Source organism: Topomyia yanbarensis, chromosome 3 (genome assembly GCF_030247195.1).
Source record: "Topomyia yanbarensis strain Yona2022 chromosome 3, ASM3024719v1, whole genome shotgun sequence".
Lineage (NCBI taxonomy): Eukaryota > Metazoa > Arthropoda > Insecta > Diptera > Culicidae > Topomyia > Topomyia yanbarensis.
Window position 1 is genome coordinate 302,736,322 of NC_080672.1, and position 13,941 is coordinate 302,750,262.

Below are 13,941 nucleotides of genomic sequence, written 5' to 3' on the forward strand. Positions count from 1 at the left end.
TAAATTGCAGCGAAATGAAAAGCGATAGGGATAAAGTGTAAAATAACAAGTTGTAGATAATATTAAGGGGCGCCCAATGAACAATAGTGACGATAAATTTAGTTAAATAATAATTAGAATAATTAAAAAAATCACCAAAAAACGCAAATTTTGAGTTATTTTACTAGTAAAAAGTCATGTAGTACACTTAACTAAAAGATATCTGTACATACATCGAAAAGAAATTTTCTCAGCTTTCCAATGAAGCTATGATAATAGCGATATAAAGCACATTTTTTAGATTAGAGTCATTTAAGAACTTGCAAGTGAATTACATGAAAAGTTTAGAAGTCAAATTACAAGGAAACGAGAAGAGATAGGAATATTATGTGGAAGAACAAATTATGAATCGTCCTCAAACCCAACTTTTGGATAATAGATATTGCTATAATCATAATTCATTATTTTGAGAAAATTAACAAAAACCTCATCAAAAACACTAACTTTTAATTACTTTACAACTAAAAGGGAATTAAAGCTAATTATCTGCAAGATATGAGAACATTATTCAATAGAAAATTTTCTCACCTTTCTAATGGTTTTAAAAGATTTGAAATACGAGGTATACTTTTTGAGTTAGAGGTGTTTTAAGATAAACAGGTTTTTTTTACACAAAAAGTTAAATAACTCTGTAACGGTTGAGATTCGATGGTAAGTGTATAACGATTTTTTGCACCAAATATGACAGTAAATCACTCCTCGAGAGATTCTTACTCATGAACCAAACACCCTGTATACGCTCAGTTGTAGAATTTTCAGTGAGATTCTGATCGAGATGAAAGAAAATCAGAAAACTGTTCGCGAAAAATTTTTCACCCGCATGCAACATCCTGGATTGTCGTACAGCTTCTTCAGAAATTTGATGATGCTCATGGGGACGACTGGGATCTTCAAACGCTCCATTTTGACTCCAATGAATTAAGTACAGTAATGTTTCGATTATATCACTATGCGTTTATATCAATACTCGTTTATATCACCCTCGATTATATCACGCTTTTTGAAAAACAGACAAGGCACACTATGTTTTGATCCAATTAAGCCACATGTTGTATCCTGGCACTTTCAGGATTTTTTTTACAATTGATTTGCTTATTTACATGTAGGGTAATGAACCTATTATTAGATTTCGGACTATTTCGTTAAGGGTTTATATATGATGAGGTCGGTCAAAAACTTTACGTTGGGTATCAGCTCCCTAATTCATCTCAGCACCTTCATTAATTCCACCCATTTGAAACATTACTTAGAGCAGTGTCTGCAATCTCTGATCAACGCATTAGCTTGAATGGTAGGATGAATAGGGGTGCGTTGAACTCGACTTTTCACTTCACTCAAAGGCAAATATTTTACATTTTCCAGGCGAGATTTTTCATTGCATTGCTTCTTAGGAACGAAGCAAAGATGTTAAAACCTATTTAAGCGTAATCCAATGACAGTTGACCGAGTTATCAACGAAATAGTGTGACATCCTGACTAATGAGATGAATAAGGGCTTGTGTACCATTTTTCCCATTCGGAATTCGCATCGGAGTTCTGGCAGGCTTCCGTCGGAACACCGGCTTAAGTTCAGCAATCGATTCGAAGTCGGAATTTGTTGTTGCATTTCAACCGAAATTCTGAGCTTTATTCCAACTGATTCGACTAGTACCTATTCTAACGAAAAACGAACCACATCGTTAGTAGACTGCAGTCATGGTTCAAGTGCATGAGCTGTTTCGTTACTAAATGTTGTTTGGGTAACGTATCTATCAGTGTCTTTTAATTGATTTTATGCGGGAGTGTATCTGTCACATACAGTTAGGCGCATTGGCACGGTACCGGTGACACAGGGTGGGTCTTATTTAAAATCTTTAATCTAAAATTATAACTGTAAAATGTAAAAGGAATTGCGTTGCGTTGCGTAAGCACGCTATACTTCGTAGATTGCAGACTAATGACTCTCATTTCCAGCCAGACTACTTGAGGAGCATTGTTTGGGAATAACAATTGATCCAGCCCAAGCGAGAATTTCGCCTGAGAGCCAATATTGCGGGCCACGACCACCTTTACCGTAACTTGGGATGAGAAAGGAAGTGTTGATGGGGTACTTACTTAACGGAAGGCCCCGACTCAGTGGCACTCCCATAAGTACCACGGATTAGGTAGGATTCGCTTCAAGCAAGCGATGCGACTGAGAATATACTTTTGTGCATAAGATATTCGAATAGTTTATTGACAGTAGGATACGTAAATGTCCTAGGCGTTTAAATTCTGGATAATCGTTTATCAAGATTGTTTCATCGAAAACAACTTAAACTCCGGACAGCCGGCTGTCGGGAGTGTTGTCGACAATGTAAAATGGACCGCAAACAATTAGTTTAAAAGCGGTATTGTGGAACGTTCATAAATTATGTCACGCAAAGATTACCCAACGCTAACTAACCCTCTGCCATATTACCACGTTATTTTTTCCCTTGGTCTAATACGAATCAAATGATTTTAGTTTATCCTTCATTTTGTAGTAGCACATTATTGCCGCTACTCGCAAAAGTGTTCATGTTCTATGGAATTTCCTATATACATGGCGAAATCGTGCGTAAAACGGCCGATTGCGTCAAAGCACATGATGTGCTCCCCTCCCATTTATGTCACAATTAGTCATCTCTCTTCCTCCTAATAGCGTGCAGAATTTAGAAATGGTCCTTATTGGTACAATCACAAGTATATTGAGATCTCGTAACTTGAAGTTTTCCACCTCGTTCGAGTAAACGTTGCGATATTACAATGAAGACGCGAAACAGAAAAAATATAAATGTTGCGTTCCTAAACGATATTAACATTATGCACGAATCAAACACCCCCCGTTTCCAAATAGTACGTACATATTCTTAGATCAGTATAATTGACTGATGAGTTAATGGACTAAAAGTAAAGCATTAAAATATGACCATAAAACATTTGTTCCTCGTGCTGAAATGATTGCCGCAAATTGGTAATTGGATTTGAATTGATCTTGCGAATTGTCAATTCTCTATCCATACATAATTCAAACGTCATTCACTCAGGCAAGACCATGCGTATTTCCCACACGTATTAAAGACCCAGTGGATTCGTTTCCTAATTGGGCAAATAAACACTAAACAAACAAATGAATTAGTTTGCTCAGTCTAAAGAAATGCCAGCTCGATTGGCATCAATCGGCGGATATGTGTTCCCTTACAATGCCATGAAATGAAAGTACATTTAAAATTACATACGACAAAATATGTGCAATTCAGAATATAACGAAATGAATTGCTTTTATTTGCATTTAAAAAAAGATCGGAAAAAATTAGTTGCATAACCAAGGTGGTTCATTTTCAAAGATAGTACTGCTGATGAATCACTTTTTAAAAATTGGTGATAAGGGACGCGGACGAAAATAGCTGACCACCGCCTGTAAAATGTAAAAGGAATTGCGCCATAAAGTGGTGACACCAGACATTCGGTTTGGAGCTTTTTATAAATCGAAGGCTGAAAGTGTCTGGAATATGTTGGTAGAATGTTTTTGCCTTTCTCAATAGAAAGGTATTGCAATTGCCCTGAAAACCGACTTTTTAACGGAGGCCCGGAGGGCCGAGTGACATATACCATTCGATTCAGTTCGTCGAGTTCGGCAAATGTCTGTGTGTATGTATGTGTGTGTGTATGTGCGCCTGTGTGTGTGTACGCGAACACAATCTCACTCACTTTTCTCAGAGATGGATGAACCGATTTTGACAAACTTAGTCCCAAATGAAAGGTGCAACGTTCCCATAGGCTGCTATTGAATTTCTAATGGATCCGACTTCCGGTTCCGGAATTACAGGGTGATGAGTACGATCACGCAGAAAATGTCGATTTTAAGAAATTCTGCAATGAATATATAATGGTGAAAATTTTTCCAAAATGTGACCACAACTGCTTCGATTTGTAGTACTAGGTCATTAACAGCCATTCAAAGTCTCTTTGGTCACGTTGGCCACCATCATCGGTTTCGGAAGCCCCGGCGGAAGTATCCAAATTCAGACTAACAGTCACATCGGTTTCTCAGAGATGGCTAGACCGATTCGACTAAACTTGGCCTCAAATGAAAGATGTTGCGTCCCCGTAAATGGCTATTAAATTTCATCTCGATCCGACTTCCGGTTCCGGAGTTACGGGTTGTGGCGTGCGATCACATAGCAAATTTTGATTCAAACCGATACTCCGATGAAAGCAAAAAAAGTAAAAATTCCGCTAAAATGTCTCTCAAACAACTTAAATTTGCTGTTCTAGGTCACCGACGGCCAACCAAACTTTCATTGACTACATTGACCACCATACACGGTTCCGGAAGTGCCCGGGAAAAGCGGCCATCTTTCAAAATTTACGAACTCACATCAGTTTCCCGGAAATGGTTGGGCCGATTTTCACAAACTTAGTTCCAAATGATAGCTATAATATCCCCACAGATGTCTATACGGATCGCTTATATGGGTCCGGAAATATAAACTAAATCGTCCGGTCACATATGAAATTCCCATATAAGTCGGAAGTCCAAAAGTCCATTTTTTTCAAAGGGGGGACCCCATGAAATTTCAGAAATCGAATTCGTATTTTTGATGCCAAACATCTTTAAAATGCATGAAACGTCGAGATTTTATGTTATCTCGAAAAATTTTTTTTTTATAAAAATCGACTTTTTGGGACTGCCGATTTCGCACCTTTTTTTCAGTTCAATATTACCGTGGCTGTTTTTTCTTTTTCAAAATTTTAGAACTCGAATAATGATTTATTTTACTGTATATAGTTGTCATGTGATGTATAATAATAAAATGTAATATATGCATTTAAAAGTTTTTAATGAATATAAACAACGCACACATTCGTGATGAGAAAGGCACAATTGCACCGCTAGGTGGATTAAAATAGGTTTTTGGTCCGTAAATTAGTTCCTTCGCAACACGGCTTTGAACGTACCTATGTCCTGAGCGTTGACGGAACTACAGCGCTCTAAAACAAGTTGCTATATCGACCTAAGGTAACTGTGGTAGTCCACATTAATTCACAAAAACTCATATATACAAAGTTTCATAAAATTGAGCAACATTTTTAATTTTTTTAGCTCGCCATATTGTATCCGCCATTTTGGATTTTCCAAATCTAACCTCGAATTCGTGTGTAGTGACCTTAGAAATCTATTAATTCAATTATTCTTAGACAAATAGATAAAGTAGCTCAAATTGTACACGGAAAACTGTTTTCAAACGTTGACACGCGTTTTCTCCGAACAAGATTCTTCGAATCTGCGGGCATTCTCGTTTTGTCGCCTAAAAGAAGACAACATTCTCCGGCGTTGCAACCTATAAAATCGCCATATTTTGATCATTAACGCCATTAAGTGGACAAAAAACCTATCTTTATTTTCAAGAGGCCGCCATTTTGTTTCTATAATTTCTATTATTTTTCTATATTTTTATTGATTTTTAGGTTGGGGCGCCTCGATGGAATGCAATTTTCATAATCGTTTTGGTTTTCTGCTTGTAGACGACGAATTGCGATCTGTATCGTGTTCGCAGATGAGGTCAACACACCTTTTGCTGGAGCTGCCATTTTTGACACCTTACGCTCGAAAATTTTGATTTTATAGATGAAACTTCAATAAACATTTTCCAGAATAGCGTACATGTATAAGTCATTTTACTTCTTCAAAAAAAATTATTAAACATTAGTTACTTTTTGCACAAATATATAAGACGACCCCCTCAAGTTTGACTTTTGAATCGATTGGTGATTAAATGACGCAAAACCATCAATAATTAACAGTGCTAAAGTCATTTAAAATTTTGTCACATTTGAATGACACGTATTTAATTAAAATTTTAGTTTTACACCTAGCCGCAACTCCACAAAACCGAGTAAAGGCATTTTAGACATCTAATTTATATTTCATTACTCATGTCCAAAGTCCGCCGTTTGCGTTACCCTGTCTACGTTCAGGCGTTTATTTTAGAATGTCATGTTTGCTTAAAATGAAACTGAGTCAGCTTCTAACCCCACCTGCTGTTAAAATGTATTAACTGATGGCGGTTGGGGTTGCAACCTGACTTAGTTGCGGGGTCAAGCAGCAACGACATAACTACTAATGCAGCAAAATACGCAATGTTACATAGTGCTGCGCGGTACTTTCCGAGCTTCTGATCGACCGGAATGACATTTGTTGTGCTCTTTGTTTACTGTTGCTACTGACAATCTATTCACAGATTGTTTACAAAACACAGTTGTCAGTATCAGCCAAGTAAACGAAGAGCGCAGTAGGTCGACAAGGAGCTCAGAAATTACCGCTGTGTAACACAGCGTATTTTGCTTCATGGCTAATTCTTCCTGAGTTGATTTTTTTCTGTCGTTTGATGATGATGCGCTGCGATCGCTTAGAAGAAATATCATCTGAAGCGATGTTTTTTGAGCTAACGCTAATTTTAACACGAATTCGGAGTTTCATAATAAAAATAGCGTTTGCTAGAATATTAGTAATCAGGTAAGGCCAGGTATATCGGGATAGATCTCTACTGTGTATCACGATGTCTAACGGTAACATATAAATTTGTTTTAGGAATTAGGATCTTTTTGTTCGTGTACTGTGCTCTTTTCGACTACTTATTTCACTTTGACCAACGCTCCTTTCGCACTTACTAAAATAGATATTCCTCAATTTCTAACGCCCTAATGCCACAAAGCCATAGTGACGATTTTCTCGATGCATTCATGTCTTCAGGACCTATGCAAAAGTGGCATTGAACTTTTGCCCGCTGATGTCGTTTCTCGCTTTTTTTCGGCGCGAAGAGTGAACAAATCAATCAGCCAAAACAGAATTTTAAAACTGCATTTGGAATTAAGACATCTTAATTTTCAAAACCAAACCTCACATGATTAATCGATTTACTCTTCAGAAGCGATTAGCGCGTTACTACCGATTCGCCTAGAGAAGTATTTAGATTTGGTGATACTATCCCCTGGTTGCTAACACGTGCATACAAAACTTTTTTTAAGCTTAAATTGAATAGCTTCAAAATCCCTAACGTACCAAAGTAAATAATACGGTAAACTGTAATAAACTTACATCATAATAACCTACAAAAAAAGGTTAATACCGAAGAACTTAAATGGTACACACTAACGGTGAACTGATGATTTTATATGGTGCTACACCGGTGTAGTACGAGAAAAGAGCTAGACTGATTAAACTCAAATTGGAATGAGTTGCACCGACTTCGAATAATGAGTGATTACCGATATTCGTGCACGGAGCTGAACCGGAATGGAAAAGTCTGAAAAAACTCAGTATTCTTATAATCAGCACCTTAAAACTATAGTTCCATTATCGCCCAACGATTCTTTTGACACTGATGACCATTCCAGATTGGGGTTCGAGCATACGACGACAGTAGCGGGTCTTCAAACAAAACTCGGACAAAACCTCAAATGTTACCTAATTTGACTGAAAATCACAATTTAAGCTAATTTTCATGTGCTGAGCTCATTTTTGATGTCAAAAGTCGTAAAATATTGAATGCATTTTTCTATACAGTGTCATTGAACCTTTCTTATAATTATGATCCCGTTTTCATGATAGATTTTCCGTTCCTGTTCACCAATGTCAGCAATATCATAAAAAAAGAAGAACACTACTTTAAATCCTTTGTATAACGTGTTGGTTTACTGTAGATTGTCTAACTATTTTACACAAAGCATCATGCGCTTCCATATCAGCAACAAAGCTTCAAAATCTCCTTAAACCTTTTTGCGCACCTAGGCGCAGAACGAGACCATGATATTCGAAAAGTAGAGGTTATTTCCCATAGAATGTATACAATGTGACCGTTCCGAAATGATTCCAAAATTTGTACAGAATACATTAGTGAAAAAAGTATTTTTAACCTGACCACCTCAAACATATTTAAACAAAAAAGTCATAGTTCCAAGCAAATTTACCAAATTTATTTCATTCACTAACCAAGTTCTTTTACTCCTGTACACAATGAAACTAATTGTGCTAAAATCGGACCAAAATCAAAAGAGCAACATGCATTTGAAGTGACCAGAGCAATGGTGGTTTCGGAAATGAAAATCATTAAAAAGTCCGGACTTTGCTACGTTTAAACTCATGTTAAAAATTGTGTTCTTATCCAATGATCATAAGATTTTGAATATACATCATTCAATACATGAAAAATTTAGGAAAAATATAAAGTATCAATATTTCAAAAATAAATTTTTGAGGTTTTGGCCAGCCTCCAGCCACTGTGCGACGAGCTTGTGAGAACAGCATTTGAATTGTTAGTCTGTGTAAGATTACTCGTTTCCGGTACAGAAGAAAATGGATAATCTGACATAGAACAACGGCCTATCTTCACTGGCTAGTAGCGTGATTTATCTACTGTCGAATAAAAATTACCGCTTGTTCCCTCTTGGTACAAAGTATCCAGTTAAATGGCTTTTATTCGTAACCTGCACCCGTCTCACTTAAATCGAGCAAGCAAATCTTTTGAAGCGAGGAACACTCAGATTGATTTTAACCAAGGACAAGGACAGCAGGATGACAAATTCACCGGTTTTGATATGCTTTTTACGGGCACCGATGATGCGCTACAGTTCTTCGCGGTAGTCGTGAGAGGTGATCGTCTTTAGAGAGCGATCATCGCGATGGTTCAAGGTCCGCTGCTGCCGAAGGGGAGAATCCTGAATCATAAATTTCCAATTTTTATCATCATCACTTGTCTCTAGATGGAAGGTTGACCATTTACGCTGGTGAACAGATATTTTGCACAGTTTCATGAATCGTCTGAATTTAAGAGGATTCCCACGTCGATTATATTGTAAAGTCAAGAACTGTCGATATCCTTAAATAGTGATGGCTGCGAACAAAACTTATCTTTATCTCTTTTTGATGGTATGTAACTTAAGGCGTGAAACCGTTAACAATTTGCTTCCCTGTTCTATGAATGTCTTTTTATAACGCATTCAGTCCTTTACATGATAATTTAATTTATTACTCACTTTTTGCTTATCTTGCTGCATTTCTAAATCAATATATTGGATGCTTACTATATAGCCACAAATGACGACTGTAAAAAACGATATAACGATAACATTAGAAGGGTTGTCGTATAAACGCCAATGCTTGAAAATTTTATTTTTTTTAGACTCTAAGCTGATGCCGTCATTTTGGCGAGAAGAGGATGTAAAAATTTGCAATAGTTTTATTGTAAGAATTTTTGAAAAATTGCAATTTAATCCTTTTTGGCCCTGTGCTGCCAACCACATTTCTGTCAAGGTAAATATTCCGTCTTGTTATTGACGTATATAAAAGTAATTGATTTTTGAAAATCGCCAAATTGTGCATTAGATTATATTTTTGCATAAATTTACAAACACTTTGGCTCATGAAACAATGTTTTAGGTCCTACATTTCCGGAGAAAATCATTAATATTCGCGTCGCACAGTGGCTGGAGGCCGTCCAAAACCTCAAAAAGTTATATTTAAAATATTGATATTTTATAGTTTTTCTAAATTTCTTATGTATTGAATAATATATGTTAAAAAAAATATGATCATTGGATAACAACACGATTTTAACAGCAGACTTTTTAATAATTTTCATTTCCGAAACCGCAATTTCTACACCCAAAACTCGGCCGTAATACCTTTGCGGTAATAAGAAAAAATTGCTCTAATAGCAAGACGTTTCATGCTAAATTGGTCACAACAAAAAATTCCTCAAACGGCAATACCAACACATTCAAATCTTCTCTGTGTCGCACTCATGTTTCATCAATTCTTATTTAATAAATATTATCGCGTCGGATTGCCTTGAAGTGTATAGCACTTCGCTTGTCATTGTATTGCGCATCAAATGAAGCGAACACTATGTGGACAAAGACGATATTCGATTTTCTCTACACGACACATTTCGTATTTGAAGATCTGCTCACATTCGGCTAGCTTCAAAGCACAGTCAGAAAAAAACGACTCGGAATAGTGGTGGGGTATTTCGGCTGATGTTAAATTTAAATTTCTTTTCTATCACGGACGTTAACAGCAAGGTAGTGACTGCACAAAACATGGACAGTTCTTTCCGTCATGTACGGGAAGCAAGACCTATGGTTTAGATCCACGTATCCGAACCGAGGGTCCGGATCCAGACACTTGTCTGGATCTAAGCACCAGGTCTGGGTCTAGTTCAGGTCCGGACTTGGTAGGGGGAAAAGTGGATGGGCTAGATCCGGGTACTGGTCCGGGAACTGGTTCGGATCTGGGCACTGGTCTGGATCCGGGAGGTCCGGATTTGGGGACTGGTTCGGATCTGGTAGCTAGGCCGGATTCGGAAACCGCCTAAACTTTTTGTTCCACTATCCAACCTACCGATTAAAAAATCCGTAATTCTGGCTGGTTTCTGCCAATATTGGGGCAGATTCCAGCCTGAATTTGGTCAGAGGTCCGCCAGGATTCCGGTTGGTTTGGTTAGTGCATTGGCTTGCCAAGTCAAACCAAATGTTACGATTTCATTAGTTCCCATCAGCTTAAAATTACCTACTTTTCTTGCGGGACAACATGTTTGACTAAGGGTTTGCCCAGGAACACAAATTGTGTCCCCGGTTTTTTTGGAGCTAACATTAATCCGGCGCTAGCTCAATCCAGCATTGTCGGATTCTGATGAGACGAAGTCGAAACGCAAATTCCATAATTAATTTAGTTGCAGTTTTTGTGCTCTTCTCGGTATTGTCGAATTATTCTACTGAAAATTCCCGGTTTCTCTCCATAAAATATCGTTAAAATTAATCAGAACGTTATCATTGATTTCGATATGCTGATATAAATTCATTTTGTGTGATATAATGCAAATTAGAATGTGATGAGGTTAAACGAAACAATTAAACAGTTTGTAATATTGGAAGAAAGGCTGGCTGACCCAAATACGAAAAACGAAGTAAAATGCATGAGGAAAGGGAGAAATTTGTGCAGACTTGCCGCTCAACCGTCGTGACTTCCTTGTGTTCCTTTCCTGGGCTCTAGTGTTCGGTCCGAACACATAAGCATCTGCCACTTCCCAAACGATAATTGTCTGTCACTTCCTAAACGTTCAGCGTTTGACTTCGCACTTGTATTTAGCAAACAATGGGTACGTCTGCACATCACCGGCTCACACGACTTATGACCCATGCGGCTTTTTCCTTGACAGCTCCAATGCTGCCGTCATCCCGCGACTGATAACTCATCGTGGGTGGGGTGCGTTCACACCCTTCTGTCTTTTTGAGTGTGTGCTACACATTCCCGTCTAACACCTTATTATTGCACTTATGATTACCCTTTACCCACTTTAAACGTAAATTTTCTCCTTAACGGACCACTTCATAATAAACTGTGGATATTTACTTACTGCATGTAACGTTTTTTTCACCGTATATACGGCGCTGACGGCATTCAAATCACTTCAATACCTAAAATAGAGCATAGAAAATATTTTAGAATGAATACAAAATTAATTAATTCATTATTAGCCAAGATATCATGTCCAGAAAACTAAAGGCTTAGTATAGATTGCAATGTCATAGTATTTCCTGACGCAGCAACTTTCTGGGCAGTTTATCTAAGCCTCTACCAAATAGATAGTACTCAAATCACCTTGCTCCCTTTGTGACTCCCAAAGAAAACTCTTCAAGTCAGCAGAATCCATCAAAAAGGTCCTTGAATCTGAATTTCCTGTCCGAAAGTTTTATGAAAGTATGTGTAATACTTACTTAGTACAACAAAATATTCGGAAACGCATTTGTAGACATCCAAATGGTGAAACGTGTTTTCAAAACAACCAGGTTTTGACAAATGTGCTGGGAGAGAACTATTTACATGCTTGGTCAAACAGTGACTGTTGAATCGGGATGCTGCTAATGAATATGTTGAAAAGCTCAACGAACGAATAATTGAGCTACTAATAAGAGATAAACTAAACACAGCAAGGTATCAGGTTCACGAGGCGGTCTACTACAGTCACAAAGTGTTAGGAAACACAAAAGGGCATCTGAGGAACGGCTGGATCAACGTTGAATGACCAATAGCGACAAACGAGAAAATCCAGACTGTGAGTCGAATGCTTGCAGCGGCTATACAGGCAACTTACACATTCAAGTGAGAGCCGGTATAAAATTTTATCGATGTAAGAAGGGGTACCTCGAGAAATTTTTTTCGAAGTACGAGGTAAGCTTTTGCTGGAAAGATTTGCAAAAAAAAGAATATTTTTGCGGGATCAGATAGGATCAGGATGAGAAATCTGTTATCAAATTAAACAAAGACAACAGCCAGCGGTTGTCATAGAATGGGCAATCAAATGGAGAATGAAAGCACACAAAAAGGATTGATGATGAAAAACAGTTTATGAATCTACCCTCGCTAGAAGAAGTTGAAAATATTGCGATAACATGTTTGACAATAAAATGATATCAGTTTATAAAGTGTCAAATGAGTAGAACGTAGAGATAAGCACTGCCTTACAAAAGAAACGAAATCACATCTGATCATAAGCCAATTTTCAACTAGATTGCTAGTTTGATTAGGGTCGTTATTATAGTTTTACAAATATCTTTTATAACAATAAATGCACCCAAAATCCGACGGGTATGTTTCTATTACTTTTGGGTAAGATTCTATTGTCTTTTCAGTAACAGACCACGCAATTGCGCATTGAGGTATTAAACTCATATTCCCGCAAAGGTAGTAAACGGTGGAATGACGAATTTCGGTTGCTGTTCATGTATGCGCATCACACAATCAAACACTTTTTCAGTATGTGTCAACCTCGGCTCTGTTCGGATGTAGGTTAATTCGGACGATTTCTATGATAGTATTAGTACCGAGTCTATATCATCGCTGTTGTGCTATCTTATGACAAACGCCATTTTGATTAGATATGCTATGTTACTGAATCTCTACAAAAGTTTTCAGAATGTTTGAATTCTGCTGGGATTGGTACTAACTTATTCGCTTATCAACAATCTACGTTAGTTGATTGATTGAAAACTACCGATTTAATTTCATTAGTGTCCAATTCATCAAAAAGCCTAACGCCATATTAGGTTTGTCCGAAACAACCAATGATGTTCAACAATAACAAAAAATCTATTTCAACAGGCCGCTTGCCGCCAAATTCATTTGTAACGAATTATCACGGTTCATCGTCGCACCTTAAGTGGCACCGAGCGGTTTGTCATGTCGACAGCGACTAGAAGATGCCAATGCTGAGGAGAGGTCGAAGCAGATGACAACGTTTTTGTCCAGTTGAATATGTCCGGCGGCGTGCAGACCGAACGATCTCCTTGTACAGATTAGACTTCGCTTGTCCACGCGCTCTCGGCTGCCTGCATAAGAGGTCACGGCAGGACTCTGAAGTGTCATTTAATCGGAGTTACTCTTTACTCCATGTCCCATGGTGGGACCACTCACGGGTAGGTAAGGGTTTGATTGTTTGGGTGTGAGGAGGTGGGACCTTTCATTTAATCGAACTGTCCATTAGTGAGATGTAGCGGAAGTCGTTGTTGGACAGCTCGCTAGCGTTGGAAGTCACTGACCTAATCCAAAACAGTAAAAAGAAGCGGATGGTTTTTTAACGATTGATATTCGTGAAAATGTTTCGTTTATTGATGGCACTTCAGATGTGCGCCTCGAGCACGGCTCAATCTTATTCAATTTATTGACAGGCTCTAATTGAAACCACCTCAACCCTATGTTGGTCGAGGACTTACGATCAACCATTGTCCATCGGGTTTCCTAGGTCAATATCACGACAGTTTGTCCATTGGCACGCGGATGACCCTGGGAAATTTGTCTCACTATAGACTAGTCTCATGGCAATCCGAAGGAGAGAAGCA

The 13,941-nt window shown here is 37.9% G+C and overlaps 1 protein-coding gene across 1 annotated transcript in view; it reads right to left on the reverse strand.

Moving 5' to 3' along the window:
• Positions 1–10,257: 10,257 nt before the first annotated feature.
• Positions 10,258–13,941, reverse strand: part of LOC131688024 (uncharacterized) — a 33,801-nt gene continuing 30,117 nt past the window's right edge. Inside the window, exon 3 of the mRNA XM_058972150.1 lies at positions 10,258–10,392. Coding sequence (XP_058828133.1) covers positions 10,258–10,392 — 135 coding nt within the window. The remainder of the gene's footprint in view (positions 10,393–13,941) is intronic.